The sequence below is a fragment of the Mizuhopecten yessoensis genome, unplaced genomic scaffold (assembly GCF_002113885.1).
Source record: "Mizuhopecten yessoensis strain PY_sf001 unplaced genomic scaffold, ASM211388v2 scaffold3339, whole genome shotgun sequence".
Taxonomy (NCBI): Eukaryota; Metazoa; Mollusca; class Bivalvia; order Pectinida; family Pectinidae; genus Mizuhopecten; species Mizuhopecten yessoensis.
In genome coordinates this window covers 309223-327497 of record NW_018404995.1, presented here as the reverse complement: position 1 = coordinate 327497, position 18275 = coordinate 309223, and the positions used below count along the sequence as shown (strand labels likewise).

General features: G+C 37.5%; 1 protein-coding gene across 1 annotated transcript in view; it reads left to right on the top strand.

Moving 5' to 3' along the window:
• Positions 1-18275, top strand: part of LOC110447372 (DNA-directed RNA polymerase III subunit RPC8-like) — a 31449-nt gene that overhangs the window by 9855 nt on the left and 3319 nt on the right. The window contains exon 7 of the mRNA XM_021493010.1: positions 8487-8598. Within this exon, the coding sequence (XP_021348685.1) occupies positions 8487-8598 (112 nt within the window). The remainder of the gene's footprint in view (positions 1-8486; positions 8599-18275) is intronic.

Below are 18275 nucleotides of genomic sequence, written 5' to 3'. Positions count from 1 at the left end.
CACCATATAACTAGTCATTACAACCTCGAATATAATGAGTCATTACAACCCACTATGTATCTAGTCCATATACTAACACCATATAACTAGTCATTACAACCGCGAATATAATGAGTCATTACAACCCACTATATATCTAGTCCATATACTAACACCATATAACTAGTCATTACAACCAACAATATAATGAGTCATTACAACCCACTATATATCTAGTCAGTATACTAACACAATATAATTAGTCATTACAACCCACTATATCTAGTCAGTATGCTAACACAATATAACTCGTCATTACAACCCACAATATAACTAGTCCTTACAACCCATTACATATCTAGTCAATACAACCCTCTATATATCTAGTCATTACAACCCACAATATAATGAGTCATTACAACCCACTATATACCTAGTCCATATACTAACACCATATAACTAGTCATTACAACTGCGAATATAATGAGTCATTACAACCCACTATGTATCTAGTCCATATACTAACACCATATAACTAGTCATTACAACTGCGAATATAATGAGTCATTACAACCCACTAGATATGTGATCCATATACTAACACCATATAACTAGTTATTACAACCAACAATATAATGAGTCATTACAACCCACTAGATATGTGATCCATATACTAACACCATATAACTAGTCATTACAACTGCGAATATAATGAGTCATTACAACCCACTATGTATCTAGTCCATATACTAACACCATACAACTAGTCATTACAACCAACAATATAATGACTCATTACAACCCACTATATATCTAGTCCATATACTAACACCATATACCTAGTCATTACAACCGCGAATATAATGAGTCATTACAACCCACTAGATATGTGATCCATATACTAACACCATATAACTAGTCATTACAACCAACAATATAATGACTCATTACAACCCACTATATATCTAGTCCATATACTAACACTATATAACTAGTCATTACAACCAACAATATAATGACTCATTACAACCCACTATATATCTAGTCAATGTACACCTCAGTAATGGGTATATCTAGCCACTATATACCTCAGTCAATCTAGTCCCTGTACACCGCAGTATATCTAGCCATTATAAATCTACAGTGTATCTGGTCACTTACCCTACACTATATTTAGTATGCAGTTTATTACTTTAGTATATCTAATTACTAGAAGTTTACAGTGTATATTGAGTCACTTTACCCCTCAGTAGTTCTTGTCAGTATAAATATAAAGTATACAGAGTCACTATAAAACTAAGTATATCTTCTCGCTTTAAATAGTTCAGTATATCTAGTCTTAATACCCACAGCATACCAACTCACTATAGAATCGCTGCATGTGTAATAGGACGAGGAATAGTGATAAAGACAATGCCGTCGCTGGGGCTCGAACCCTAGACCCTTGGCTCTCCAGCTGATGCTCTACCGCTAAGCTAAAGGGAAATTCCCTACAACTGACGCTTGTAAGGCAACCTAATCAATGCACATCTTTTACACATGTATATCTAGTTTCAAAAATGGTATCATTTACATTGCTGTCAGTTGTTTCAGTTTTGAATTCATTTGCTTGGTCATAACATATGTTTATGGCATATAAAATACACGAATAGTAACCATCAACTACTGACCTTTTGTACATCATGTGTTATCCGGAACCCTATGTTTGTAGCTAGTGTGTATTTAATGGCTGGCTGGTGTAGGAGTGATTGATGGTATAACATATACTTTGATATTCAATGTTTGACAGTATGGTAGGATGTTTTTGAAACATTACTAAAGTAGCCTTGCTGCTGTCTTTTTATCTTGGTTTTAACAGTGACTTTAGTTCAAGGTCAGTGGTCTACTTCAGATTAGAGGTTACATTGTATATTGGGTTTGCCTGGGAAGCAATGTAAAATATGGGATAGATATATAGAGGTTAAAAGGCTAGAAGCTTAAACAAATTGAGATTAAGGTCAATTCAATATAACACAAATTAGAACAGTATTACTTTAAACCATAGCTTCAGAACTTAAGCTTTTATTTACTGCTTTAAATGACATATCTAAAACTAAAAGATGCTTATCTACCTAGTTTGGTTGGAGACATCATCAGATGATGATTCAAAAATGTACAAATGAAGAGGATGAACCCAAGGAGCTAAGGGGCAGGGTTAACAAGAGATATTTATTACATTTTTGTCAGTGAAAATATCAAAATATTAGCCACACTCGTGAAATATATTTGTTATTACTGAAGACACCATAAAATATCCTCTATAAACAAAGAAATGGTCAAGATCCCCACAGTATAGCCCGACTTGTGTATACCTACGTGTAGGACAATGAAGAGATAAACACAATCAAGCTACCAGACTGTGACCCGAGAGTATAGTCCTGCACATGGGGACAAGAACACAATCAAGCTACCAGACTGTGGCCCGAGAGTATAGTCCTACACATGGGGACAAGAACACAATCAAGCTAACAGACTGTGACCCGAGAGTATAGTCCTGCACATGGGGACAAAAACACAATCAAGCTACCAGCCTGTGACCTGAGAGTATAGGCCTGCACATGAGGACAAAAACACAATCAAGCTACCACACTGTGGCCCGAGAGTATAGTCCTGCACATGGGGACAAGAACACTATCAAGCTACCAGACTGTGACCCGAGAGTATAGTCCTGCACATGGGGACAAAAACACAATCAAGCTACCACACTGTGTCCCGAGAGTATAGTCCTGCACATGGGGACAAGAACACAATCAAGCTACCAGACTGACCCGAGAGTATAGTCCGGCACATGGGGACAAGAACACAATCAAGCTACCAGACTGTGACCCGAGAGTAGAGTCCTGCACATGAGGACAAAAACACAATCAAGCTACCAGACTGTGACCCGAGAGTATAGCCCTGCACATGAGGACAAAAACACAATCAAGCTACAACACTGTGGCCCGAGAGTATAGTCCTGCACATGAGGACAAGAACACAATCAAGCTACCAGACTGTGACCTGAGAGTATAGTCCTGCACATGAGGACAAAAATACAATCAAGCTACCAGACTGTGGCCCGAGAGTATAGTCCTGCACATGGGGACAAGAATACAATCAAGCTACCAGACTGACCCGAGAGTATAGTCCTGCACATGGGGACAAGAACACAATCAAGCTACCACACTGTGACCCGGGAGTATAGTCCTGCACATGGGGACAAAAACACAATCAAGCTACCAGGCTGGCCCAAGAGAATAGTCATGCACATGAGGACAAAAACACAATCAAGCTAGCTACCAGACTGACCGGAGAGTATAGTCCGGCACATGAGGACAAACACACAATCAAGCTACCAGACTGTGGCCCGAGAGTATAGTCCTGCACATGGGGACAAGAACACAATCAAGCTACCAGACTGTGACCCGAGAGTATAGTCCTGCACATGAGGACAAAATACAATCAAACTACCAGAATGGCCCGAGGGTATAGTCCTGCACATGAGGACAAAAACACAATCAAGCTACCAGGCTGGCCCAAGAGTATAGTCATGCACATGAGGACAAAAACACAATCAAGCTACCAGACTGTGGCCCGAGAGTATAGTCCTGCACATGAGGACAAAAATACAATCAAGCTACCAGACTGTGGCCCAAGAGTATAGTCCTGCACATGAGGACAAAATACAATCAAACTACCAGAATGTGGCCCAAGAGTATAGTCCTGCACATGAAGACTTAGTCCTTTGGTCATAACATTGAATCAGTTGAAAGTCCCACTTAGTAGCTATATCCATATATATTTGCTGGATAAAAAGATGTGAATATAAATTATTATTCATGTCACATGATTGTCTTTTATGGATGGGAGAGGTTGGGGAGGGTTGTTGTTCTGACAACCACTGAGGAACTGGGTCATAATAACTTCAACACAGTTGAGAACACCACCCTATAACCATATATGTGACTGTTGGGTATGATGCATGCTACCAGAATTAATCATGGGTCTGACCCAGCCCCTGGAGACTTGAATTCAGTATTACTTTTAATGAGTATATTTCACCATTATTGGGTAATGTCACCTTATACAATACAAGCCATCTAGACCTTTTGTCTTTTATATGTAACTCTCTATTGATTTACAGTCACCCTTGTTGTGTCCAAGTCCCATGAACGGCCAGCATCCATTATTTTTCTCAATTAGGGATTTCCGTTTTTCTTCCACAGAAGGTGTAATTCATGACTTATTTTTCGCAATATCCTTACCCCACCAAAGGGTAAAACACACTGCTCATTTTCTTTGAAGTCATAATTACAATAATCCAATAACGTCCCTTTCTAAATTGGATGATGTCATACATATTATAGCTGGGCATGACATGAATGAAATTTGATAGCTTCATATATCAAAATTTAGCCTAAAGTGAATATATGAATCTATCTACATGTATCTATTTGTTATTATCCAAAGAGACCAAAATGGCTATAATGCGGAGGGGAATGTTGCAAAAATAAGCCTTGCAATTTAGGTGATATTGAAACTAAGACTTTTGAAAGTAATCTGCCAAGGACTCTGGATTAAAACCGTTGTTTACAGCTTGGATATTGTCATGAGTAAGTGGATACGAATATTGCAAATTACTAATGAATCAAACTGGTTCACTGTATACTGTGGTGATATCACAGAATTGTAACTGAGCCGATATAGAATTGATTTCCTTTTGTAAATATGCTGATCACAAACTGCTTTCTAATATGTATTCAACACATGATCGATCTGATGTTAAACCAGCCATGAACTCCTCACTAGGTATGTTTATTAAAAGATGACACAGATCTGTGTTGAATTAAGCCACTGAGATATTTATAGAGGAATGTATTTATGAGAGCTTTGTTTCCAGCCTAGGCCTGCATGAGCTTAATAGATATTTTGTCATAGACTGATAAGACATGTCTTTAGATTGGTAAAAAAATAAGTAGGAGAAGGACAGGCTTAACAAAGCAGGCTATCAAAAAGTATAGGAACCAGTACTACCTAGGCAATTATTGCATGCGACGGAAACAGACTAGGTAAACTGCCTGTATTAGAACTCTGGAAAATAATAGCTAGAAATACTGGTAGCATCCTGTAGTTAGAAGATGGTAGAGAACAATTCTATAAATGACACCTATATTACAGAGACGATGTGTCCTCGAGAGCTTTAAACCTATTAGATTCAGAAGAAAGGGTTTGTAGTGAGGCTGCCTGGCGGTCTGGTCTGACTGCAGCTACCCAGCCACTTAACACTCTCCACAAAGGGTAGGCTACAGAAAGGCCTTTATAAGATGTATAAGATGTGGAGGATGGGAATTCATTGTCAGATATTCATTATTAGCTGTAGGCAACAAGATTGGTGATGGTAGTGCTGTATATGTTTATGTAGATAATTAGGTTTGTAGAGTTGATTTTTAAATGTCACGAAGATGGAATTTTTATTTTCTGATAGCATGAAAGAAATTTTACCTGGGGGTACTTTGTGTTCTTGAAATTAATACAATTTTGAATGTCAAGAATTTTGATGTGTTTTAAACAGGAGATCAGAAATGAATATAATTGTATGTACTGGGTATTCCCGAAACTGATGAAGGAGCCTAATGCATTGCTCCGTCTCTGTTCGTTAATGGGCCGGTCCCTAGTTATGTCTATTACCCTGAAGACTTCCCATTATACATAACATTATACTATATTACCAGTATGTAATTTAGACATCTTCGTATTTTTAGATACAGCTGTGTTAAATTGATTCATTATTAATCCCTATTTGTACATTTCCTTAGTGTAGCTGCTCCCTTCTCTGCTATTTAACTGCTATTTATAAAACAATTTGCTGGCATTCTTCACCAAATTGTTTGATACTAAGTGGTGCCATGTTCTGTATAAATGACAAAATGTTGCAAGATAACCGCAGCAGTAAATGGTATTCCTACTTGAAAATTTAGATATTGTTGTCTCATTTTAAAAGTACTGGCTTGATCCTGTACATATAGCTCACCACAAACTAGAGGTCATGCACTCAAATCCAAACAGAGCAATGGTATTACTTGTGTGAAAGAATTTGGCACAATTGTGAAAGAAAATACATGAGAATTTTACATTTTTACCAACCGAAAAATCTCATTTTAATTTTTCATATATGAATACCTGACTTTTACTTCATTTTATGTTTGGTTAAGGTTGTGAATTTCTGTTTTCTCAAAATAAAATCCTGCAGACAGTGCCACTAAGTATTTAAAGAAATACTCCAATCTCAATTCTGCATACTTTTTGGTACTTGACCGAGTTCCATTCACCCAATATGCACTAGCAAAGACCACAGGATGGCAGCTTATACAAAGTGTTCCTGCGGTGGCTTAATGTGTATTTGATGGCCTATCTGACAACCCCTCACTTTAATTATAACATGTTTAGCGCTCTGTACCCCTCACCACTACTTCCCCCACTACTCACCCACTGCCAAGGAAGATGGGTGTAATACATACGCTACAGGTATTTGATTAGGTCAATTATCAGTCTGTAAATTAGGTGTCCTTTGACCTGAGAGTAGGTTCAAAATGTATCACATGTTCTGTGTATTGGATACTAAAGCTGTGGTATGGATATTCTGGGCTTTTATCCTCCTTACTCTAACACAGAGAATAATACCATTCTCACAATTCTTCAGGTGCCCTGCTTCACTTCTCGACACAAATGTTATTGACATTTATTAGCTCACCTGCCCGAAGGGCAAGTGAGCTTATGTCATGGTGCAGCGCTCGTCGTCCGTCCGTCCATCATCGTCCGTCAATTTTTCCTTTAAACAACTTCTTCTAAAGAATGGACAGGCCTAGAGTCATGATATTTGGCTGAAAGCTTTGTTGGTAGGAGCCCGACAAAGTTTAAGAACGAAAATGACCTTGACTTACCTTCAAGGTCACATGGGACAAATATGTCAAAAACTTCAAACGACTTCTTCTGAAGAACTGAAAGGTATAGAATCTTCATATTTGGCTGATGGCTTCCTGGGATGGAGCCCAACAAAGTTTGAGAATGAAAATGACCTTGAATTACTTTCAAGGTCACAGGAGTCAGATATGTCTAATTCTTAAAATGACTTCTTCTAAAGAACTGAAAGGTATAGGATCTTCATATTTGGCTGATGGTTTCCTGAGATAGAGCCTGGCAAAGTTAAAAATGAAAATGACCTTGACCTTCTTTCAAGGTCACAGGGGTCAAATATGTCAAAAACATCGAAGGACTTCTGAATAATCGAAAAGCATAAATTTATAATATTTGGCTGGTGACTTCCTAGGATATAGCTCACCAAAGTTTGCGAATGAAAATGACCTCAACCTAATTTAGAGGTCACAGAGGTCAGCAACATTTTAAAGAATTTGTTCTCAAGAACTAAAAGGAATGGATTCATAAGATTTGGCTGGTAGCATTTTGGAATAGAGCTTACCAATTTTAGAAGGAAAATGACATTGACCTGCTTACAAGGTCACAGGAAAAATATGTCAAGTAACTTCTGAAAAAGAATAAAAAAGCATAGAATCTTATAATAATATTTGGCTGGTAGTTTCAACAGATGGAAATGACAAAGTTTGCGAGGGAAATATTTGTAGTGCAATATTATATTTAATGAGAATATTTTGCTATGACTGCTTAAATATTCAGGTGAACGATACAGGCCCTCTGGGCCTCTTGTTAAGGCTATGTTCTACCTTTGACATTACACTGGTGATCTATGTAGGAATCAGCTCTCATAAAAATTTAATTGGTTTCATCTAATCATTCAGAATTACCCAAGTGTTTCCAGCAATGGTGATCTTGTGTACCTTTCGTATGCGTCATCCGTTCATGTGTACTTTTTAAATGTGTCATAAATATTAGTATACCTTTCAAATATATGTCTTCAATTCTTGTGAACCTTGCAAATATGTTATCAATTAGTTTATCAAGTCCAACTACTCTTTATAAACATGGATCTGTATATTACGTACATCTTTCTTTTTGTGGAACTCTTTAGAAAGGAGATAATATAACAATAAGGTAGGACTTATTCTTAAGTCTGTCTGGTCATAGGAAAAAGTAGCAGCAGCACAAGAGTTTTAGTGTGGGTAAAATTACAGCAATACCACATGTAATCTTTGTAACTTTTTCATAATTGTTTTGTCTTTTTCTAGCCTTTAATTGATCTGTGTTTAGAATTTAAAGTCAGAGTCAAAGGTTAAGAGGTGAAATGGAAACAATACTTTTTATTTTGAAAATGAACAAGCCTTTAGAAGACCAGTGTGGGTTAAGATAACATGCATGTCAAACTGCCATCAAATATATTCGATGGAATAACACTGGCTGTAAACATGTAGTCTCAAGCCGTCAGGAGAGTGCCACTTATTACTTCATGCATGTAGTTTAGTACAGACATTCTATATTTGCAATATTATTCTATGAGTAATGTTTTTATGTTTCAGGTTTCGTGTTTCTGATGAGATTTTTGTTGACACGACTCCATCAAGTCCAGAAAATCCAGCAGGAGAGGAGATAACAGACTCTGAGGTTAAAAAAGCTCCATACACTATTGTGGTGAGTTCTGTGATCAAACACTCTTATCAAACCCTTGTGCTGATTGTTCAGGTCAAACAGTTCCTCAACCTGTAATATATGTCAAGGCCAAACCTTTCTTTTCCTTGTAAAATATGTCAGGGCAAACTGTTCCTCTCCCTATAATGTATGTCATGGTCAAATAAATCTCCCCCTGTAATGTATGTCAAGGTCAAATAGAACTCCCCCTGTAATGTATGTCAAGGTCAAAAAAATATCCCCCTGTAATGTATGTCAAGGTCAAACATTGCTCACACTTTGATGTATGTCAAGGTCAAATAGTTCATCCCCATGTGATGTATGTCCAGGTCAAGCAGAAGTCCCACTGTGATGTTTGTCAAGGTCAAACAGTTCTCCCACTTTGATGTATGTCAAGGTCAAACAGTTCATCTCCTTGTGATGTATACTTGTGATGTATGTCAAAGTCAAACAGTTCATCCCCCTGTGATGTATGTCAACATCAGACAGTTCTTCCATTTTGATGTATGTCAAGGTCAAACAGTTCTCCCACTTTGATGTTTGTCAAGGTCAAACAGTTCATCTCCTTGTGATGTATGTCAAAGTCAAACAGTTCATCCCCTGTGATTTGTGTATATAAGTTATATCTATATATTTAAAACCATGTCAGACTCAGCATTGACTATCACTCACCTGATCTGAACACCAATTTAGCTTTAACCTGCAGGTTCAATGTGTGGCATGTTTATTAACATTTTATATTTTCAATTACCGGTACTTCCAAAAAGTATTCTGCACTTTACTCACCTGTGTATAAGGACAAGATTGATCGCCTTGTCAAATGGTTGAGAGGGACCATACAGATTTCCAAAAAACAAATTAAAAAAATTAATAGAAATTAGCAAAAGCTTTTTGTGATTATAAGTCTGGATGATGTACTTGAATTCTTTTAAAAACACAAGATTCAGCTTAACAGTATGTGTGCTAGCTTAGTATTTAATGGATGAGACCTGTTACTAGTGTCAGTTGAGATGTAATGGTGCTGAGAGCTGTGTATTTTGTAGGGTACCCTCATTCACTGACATGTAGCTGTCCATCTACTCTAGGTCCTCAGCCAAGCTATCAAAGCCCTCACTCCAATACCCAGTTTGTCTGAACAAACTAGTGCTAACCATGTCTGTCATCTTAAAAGCTAATATCGTTTATTCAATATACAAGTGCATTACTAGTAAAAATGATGAAAAGACGGCATTAGGTTTTAGGATTTATTCGGTTAATGGCCTCTTGTGATATTTCTCAGGACCAAGTATTATTAAACTTAATTCTGTCTTTCAAATTACAGTGCATTAACTTCCATTACACATACAGGGTAATACAGAATCTCAAGGAGCCTAACCCCTGTAGTGGTGACTATGTTCACTAATGTCCCTAGACTCTATCATACCATTTACCTAGTATGTGGCCTACTCTTACATGTCTTGGTCTGACAGAGTCACCAAGCAAGGATTATTGGGAAGGTGTGACAGTGGGGTAAGAGCCTCATCCACCAAAGTTAGAAAGCAGGTCTGACCATGTGGCCACAGTCCCCAACCAAAGGTTAGCTGGTTCTCTCCTGGTGTATTGAATGACAATATATACAGCAGAAGTTTTATCCTGAGCTATAATGATTTTGTATTCCCCAAAGTTCCAGAGACCTTGCCCTGCCAGCATCCTGTAGGGTTTCCTGTGGCTGGAGGACAATTTAGTATTAAAAGTAGATTTGCTTTCAAAGGCACATCCTGTTTCTTAGAAATAAATTGATATGTGCAGCTACTGAGGGCTTTCTCGGCTTCAGCTGATCCGCTGGCATCCGGCTGTTATTGTCCTCATAAAGAGTGCTGTTGTGTTCTCTGCTATTTCTGGCTGCTGGAAAGAGAGAGTGTGGGCGTGGAAGCTTTGTATGACATTCTATGAAGGGTGAAACAGCTACTGTACTTAAATGATTTAACACAAGACTGGTCATGACACCATTAGTTAGGTTTTGTTTTGCATGAATAATTATAATTATGTTATTGCAAAGTTATTCCATTACTTGAATGGAATGCCATGATGCTTGATCTGTAGCTGCTAGTACTTGGTTTCATGAGCAGTAGGGAATACATTGAGCATAAAATAAGTCCCTGTATACATTTTTTCAGACGCAGATTATGTGTTTGTTTGCCATCGATCATGCTATACCTTTTGTTCTATACTGAGAGTTTGTGTAAACAGCTCGTTTAGTGCAATTTCTATTATGCTCTTGTTCAAAATTTCAAGGTTGAGGTCATAGTTATTTATTAAGTTTTTGTTTTCATCTCGGTTGGGTTGACAAATCGGGCTTTGAAGTCACATTGAACTGAAGGTCAAGGCTATTTTTTAGGTTATTATGAAAGTATGGTATATGGTAAAGAGGCTATGTAAGTGTGTCTGTATGTATGTCAGTCTGTACTTACAGATATAGTTTATACCATAGTATGTCACTCTACATCTGATTGTAGTGATCTAAAGTCAAGGTTTAAGGTTCAAAGGTCACCCTTCAAAGTTGGTGTACAAGATATCTCTCACAAACCCATGAACCGATTTAGTTTATATTCACACCATAGTATGGTGACAAAATATGAGCTCCATGAGCGATTAGATTTTGGTGGTTGTGGGGCAAAGGTTAAAGGGTCAACAGTGACACTTTACCACTTTGGAAGGGGTAGGGGTAAAATCTGTCGAGCTGCTGTTCACGTTGTTTATCTAATACATATAGGATCAATATCAGACACATAGTGAAGCCAGACCACTTTTACAGATGAAACAGTTTCATAAATAGAATTACCGGTTCTGCCTTGAATGAGTTTGCTTGTGATAGAAAATCTTAACAATGAGTTTGAATGCTAACACAATAAAACCTGTAAAATATATTTCAATACAATAATTACATCCCAATGTCTCCTTCAACTTTTTCCTGGCTAAATTTATCCACAGAACAGCTATAAATAAAGGTGCACTTTGCCTGCTGCCGTGTTTTCTATACATTAGAGATAACGTGAGAGCAAGAGCAGTTATCTGATTCACAATCCTGTCTCCACACAATCCAGGAAAAGGCATTACATGTAAAAGGAAAACCGACCTACAGCAGACTTGTCTGTAGTTCGTGGTTGTCTTTGGTATCTTACACATTTTTTCAAGTTGTACAGTTCATGAAATTCACCATTATTAGCTCACCTGCCCGAAGGGCAAGTGAGCTTATGTCGTGGTGTGGCGTCCGTCGTCCGTCCGTCCATCCTCGTCCGTCAACTTTTCCTTTAAACAACTTCTTCTGAAGAACGGACAGGCCTAGAGTCATGATATTTGGCTGAAAGCTTTGTTGGTAGGAGCCCTACAAAGTTTGAGAACGAAAAATGACCTTGACCTACTTAAAAGGTCACAGGGGTCAAATATGTCAAAAATTTCCAACGACTTCTCCTGAAGAACTAAAAGGTATAGAATCTTCATATTTGGCTGATTGGTTCCTGGGATGGAGCTTAACAAAGTTTGAGAACGAAAATGACCTTGACCTACTTTCAAGGTCACAGGGGTCAAATGGGTCAAAAGCTTCAAATGACTTCTTCTGAAGAACTGAAAGGTATAGACTCTTTATATTTGGCTGGTGGCTTCCTGGGATAGAGCCCAACAAAGTTTGAGGAAGAAATTTAGTTTGACCTACTTTCAAGGTCGCAGGGGTCAAATATGTCAGACACTTCAAACGACTTCTTCTGAACAACAATAAGGTATAGAATCTTTATATTTGGCTTGTAGCTTCCTAGGAAAGAGCCCATCAAAGTTAGAGAATGAAAATGACCTTGACCTACTTTTAAGGTCACATGAGGCAGATATGTCAAACACTTCAAATGACTTCTTCTGAAGAACTGGAAATAATAGAACCTTAATATTCTGCTGGTTATTTCCTGGGAAAGAGCCCAACAAAGTTTGCTAATGAAAGTGACCTTGACCTACTTTCAAGGTCACAGAGGTCAACAACATTTTAATGGATTAATGTTTGGTTTGTAGGTGGTGAAAGAGCAATACTTCACCAGTGTAGTCAATAGCATTGGGAGTTTGGGGCATTGAAAGAACTAAAAGGAATGGATTCATAAGATTTGGCTTATAGATTTTGGAATAGAGCTTACCAGTTTGAGAAGGAAAATGACATTGACCTACTTACAAGGTCACAGGGAGAAATATGTCAAGCAACTTCTGAAGAATCAAAAAGCGTAGAATCTTGTAATAATATTTTGCTGGTAGTTTCAACAGATGGAGCCAACAAAGTTTGCGAGGGAAATATTTTTATTGCAATATAATATTTAATGAGAATATTTTGCTATGACTGCTTAAATATTCAGTTGAGCGATACAGGCCCTCTTGGGCCTCTTGTTAAATGGTATGTGATGTCATGTGAAAAATGTCCACCACAACCTATTGGTACATCAGATCAGCCTTCAGCCAGCACAGCTCATTCAATCTGTTAAAAGATTCTAAGGTGTTAATAGCATCAACAAGTGAAGTGAAATTACAATGCTTCATTTTTAGCTCATCTGCCCATTTTTAGCTCAACGTCCGTCCGTCCATCCTCGTCCGTCAACTTTTCCTTTAAACAACTTCTTCTGAAGAACGGACAGGCCTAGAGTCATGATATTTGGCTGAAAGCTTTGTTGGTAGGAGCCCGACAAAGTTTGAGAACGAAAATTACCTTGACCTACTTTCAAGGTCACAGGAGTCATATATGTCAAAAACTTCAAACAACTTCTTCTGAAGAATTAAAAGGTATAGAATCTTTATATTTGGCTGATGGCTTCCTGGGATGAAGCCCAACAAAGCTTGAGAATGAAAAATGACCTTGACCTACTTTCAAGGTCACAGTGGTCAAATGTGTCAAACACTTCAAACGACTTCTTCTGAAGAACTGAAAGGTATAGAATCTTTATATTTGGCAGGTGGCTTCCTGGGATAGAGCCCGACAAAGTTTGAGAACTAAAATGACCTCGACCTGCTTTCAAGGTCTCAGGAGTCAAATATGTAAAAGAAACTTCAAATGACTTCTTCTTAAGAATTAAAAGGTATAGAATCTTCATATTTGTCAGGTGGCTTCCTGGGATAGAGCCCGACAAAGTTTGAAAAGGAAAATTACCTTGACTTACTTTCAAGGTCACAGGAGTCAGATATATCTAATTCTTAAAACGACTTTTTCTGAAGAACTGAAAGTTATAGAACCTAATTATTTAGCTGGTGACTTCCTGGGAAAGAGCCTTACAAAGTTTGAGAATGAAATGACCTTGACCTACTTTTAAGGTAACATGAGGCAGATATGTCAAACACTTCAAACGCCTTCTTCTGAAGAACTGAACGGTATAGAATCTTTATATTTGATTGATGGCTTCCTGTGATAGAGACCGACAAAGTGATGAAAATGACCTTGACCTTCTTTGAAGGTCACAGGGGTCAAATGTGTCAAACCCTTCAAACGACTTCTTCTGAAGAACTGAAAGGTATAGAATCTTTATATTTGGCAGGTGGCTTCCTGGGATGGAGCCCGACAAAGATTGAAAACGAAAATGACCTTGACTTACTTTCAAGGTCACAGGAGTCAGATATGTCTTATTCTTAAAACGACTTCTTCTGAAGAACTGAAAGTTATAGAACCTAAATATGTGGCTGGTGACTTCCTGGGAAAGAGCCCAGAAAAGTTTAAGAATGGAAATGACCCTGATCTACTTTCAAGGTCACAGGAGTCAGATATGTCTAACACTTAGAACAACTTCTTCTGAAGAACTGAAAGGTACAGAATATTTATATTTGGCTGGTCATTTCCTGGTGAAGAGCTCGAGCCTGACAAAGTTTGAAAACGAAAATGACCTTGACTTACTTTCAAGGTCACAGGAGTCAGATATGTCTTATTCTTAAAACGACTTCTCCTGAAGAACTGAAAGTTATAGGACCTAAATATTTGGCTGGTGACTTCCTGGGAAAGAGCCCAACAAAGTTTGAGAATGAAAATGACCTTGACCTACTTTTAAGGTCACATGAGGCAGATATGTCAAAAACTTCAAATGACTTCTTCTGAAGAACTGATAGGTATAGAATCTTTATATTTGGCAGGGGGCTTCCTGGGATGGAGCCCGACAAAGTTTGAAAACGAAAATGACATTGACTTACTTTCAAGGTTACAGGAGTCAGATATGTCTAACACTTAGAACAACTTCTTCTAAAGAACTGGAAGGTATAGAACCTTAATATTTGGCTGGTTATTTCTTGGGAAAGAGCCAAACAAAGTTTGCAAATGAAAATGATCTTGACTTACTTTCAAGGTCACAGCGTTCAAATATGTCAAACGGTTCAAACTACTTCTGATGAAGAATTAAAAGTTATAGAACCTAAATATTTGGCTGGTGACTTCCTGGGATATAGCTCACCAAAGTTTGTGAATGAAAATGATTTCAAGGTCACAGCGTTCTCACAGAGGTCAACAACATTTTAAAGGATTTGTTCTTAAGAACTAAAAGAAATGGATTCATTAGATTTGGCTGGTAGCTTTTTGGAATAGAGCTAACCAATTTGAGAAGGAAAATGACATTGACCTACTTACAAGGTCACAGGAAAAAATATGTCAAGCAACTTCTGAAGAAGAATCAAAAAGCATAGAATCTTATAATAATATTTTGCTGGTAGTTTCAACAGATGGAGCCAACAATGTTTGCGAGGGAAATATTTTTAGTGCAATATAATATTTAATGAGAATATTTTGCTGTGACTGCTTAAATATTCAGTTGAGTGATACAGGCCCTCTTGGGCCTCTTGTCTGTGTCAAAAGACTTGTCATAAATACCATTTTGTGATGGTAAGTAAAACACATGGCTTGGTTGATAATGTCACCATATCCTTTTGAAGGAGAGAAATTCTCATTATTCTTTTTTCTTTTTTGAAACTTGAAGGGTTGCACTTCTGCCTTAACTTAAAATACTATACTGAAGGTTTCTAGGACTTCCTTTCTTGTCATCCTACTCTCCTTTCTTGTCATCCTACTCTCCTTTCTTGTCATCCTACTCTCCTTTCTTGTCATCCTACTCTCCTTTCTTGTCATCCTACTCTCCTTTCTTGTCATCCTACTCTCCTTTCTTGTCATCCTACTCTCCTTTCTTGTCATCCTACTCTCCTTTCTTGTCATCCTACTCTCCTTTCTTGTCATCCTACTCTCCTTTCTTGTCATCCTACTCTCCTTTCTTGTCATCCTACTCTCCTTTCTTGTCATCCTACTCTTTTCCTTTGAATATATGTGTCAGTATACTGATGCTAGTGGAAATACTTGCCAATTAAACAATTTTCTCTAACTATGTCTATATTGATTCCCTTGTAGACAGTTTTCTCTAACTATGTCTATATTGATTCCCTTGTAGACAGTTTTCTCTAACTATGTCTANTATATTGATTCCCTTGTATGCAGTTTTCTCTAACTATGTCTATATTGATTCCCTTGTATGCAGTTTTCTCTAACTATGTCTATATTGATTCCCTTGTAGGGAGTTTTCTATACCTATATATATATTGATTCCCTTGTAGACAGTTTTCTCTAACTATGTCTATATTGATTCCCTGTAGACAGTTTTCTCTAACTATATATATATTGATTCCCTTGTAGGCAGTTTTCTCTAACTATGTCTATATTGATTCCCTGGTAGACAGTTTTCTCTAATTATATCTATATTGATTCCCTTGTAGACAGTTTTCTCTAACTATGACTATATTGATTACTTGGTTAATTGTGCATTGTATCCTTACCTTTAACACAAATCACTGGTAAATGTGCAACAGACATGACAAAGACAACTATACAAGCTTAGGCATCTCTGACATCATTTCACGACCTCAAGTCATAAGGAAATAAGTGCAGTAGCTTTCAACGTAGTATTCATATATACAAAAAATCTCACCCGATATTGATCAGGGAAAGTTGAAAAATGTTTGACTAATACTGTAAAACAATCCTGGTACTTTGATATTGTCAATTAACAAAGTTTGGTCTAGGTGCTTCACCCTTGGAAATATATCTTGCACTGTTTAAATCAACATCTATGTTGTTTTGGTTGAAATAATTGGATACAGCCTGCCTTAAATTAGTTGAAATCTCTTCTTGGTCAATACTCTCATCACAGATGCTGCCGATTCAATCCAACTTTTTGAGATTTAAATGCCATGGAAAAGAATTTTTCAATCAGGAGTTACAGGAATGTTTACTCATTTATAAAGATTTGGGAAATGTTAAAAGGGCCTTAATGGTTACAATACATGCACATTTCAAGTGTTTCAATTACTTTAGATTTGCAAAAAGTAATCATTCTGTATTAGTTACACAATTTCGGTGAATTCACTTCCAGTGTCTGAAGGTCTGAAGGTACGATGTATCTCTCTAACTATTGATTTGTTCAACCTGACAAATTGTAGGTTTTATTTCATGTAGAAAGTAATAGCTCAGCCACACAGGCAGTAGAACACAGTAGCCTGTCCATCAGACAAGATATGGTACTAGCTAATATGGTTACCTGCCCAAACACAATTACCACGGCCATGTAATTATAGGGGTTGGACATAAAGCCAGCATTAAAACCCAGGCTGGAAATTTAGAGACACTTACATATGTGTCATGTTTGTCTATCTGTGTTAGAATCACACAGGCTCTACCACACCATCTTACAGACACATGCCGGTACACAAAATCCCATTATTGCCTGTTTGGTTTTCAAGTTTTTATTAGCATCCCCCCCTCCCCCTACCACCGCCACCACCACCACCACCACCACAGGAGGTGACTATAGGTTGGCACTGCATCTGTCAGTCTGTGTTTCCTTTAGTCTGTACATCACTACATTGTCCAGGTACATCTCATTTAATCTTTTCACCCTGCAATTACCATTTGGATGGCAGACTATCACATACTAATACTAAAATCAAGTCACATGCCCCACTATATACAGAGTTATTGCCCTTTGTTTACATTTGAGCAGAGCATTAGACACAATTGCAAGTTATATCAACTTATCAACGCCTTTTCCTCTAATACAATGCATATTGATATTTACATGATAGCATTTAAAGGGACATCACGTGAAAAGGCGTTTTTTCTAAAATGAATGTATGTATTGTATGCACTTTCACTTATGTTACCACGCTGTCCCCATATTCATAGTCCGTTCCAAATGTCCAGTTTGACCGCTTGAATTGTTCGGGAAAGCCCTGCTAAAAATAGCGCCGATAACGTCACCTGACTAGGCAGTAAACACAAGTGGTGCGAGCGAGATGAAACGGGTTTCCAAAGGGGCCCCCAGAGAGGGGCCGTCAGGCAACTGCAACTTCTTACCGCACTATGAAATTAAGTTATATGATTTCTAAGTCCGTAGTCAAACTTATTGAACAGTAATTATTCATCATTAGAAGTTAATTGCACACTTGCCAATATTCAGAATTTAAATTTATTTAGCTTTAAACATAAATGTGTTGCCAATAAAATTAAACAAGGGATGGGGCACAAGTTTTTACAATTTATCACAGCCTTCTCCCGTCATACATTTACAATTAAATGTCAACAATGATAATAGGCATCAACATAAAGTAGATATATTTAAATATATATTGAATTTAGTACCGGAATGTGGCCGGTACAGATG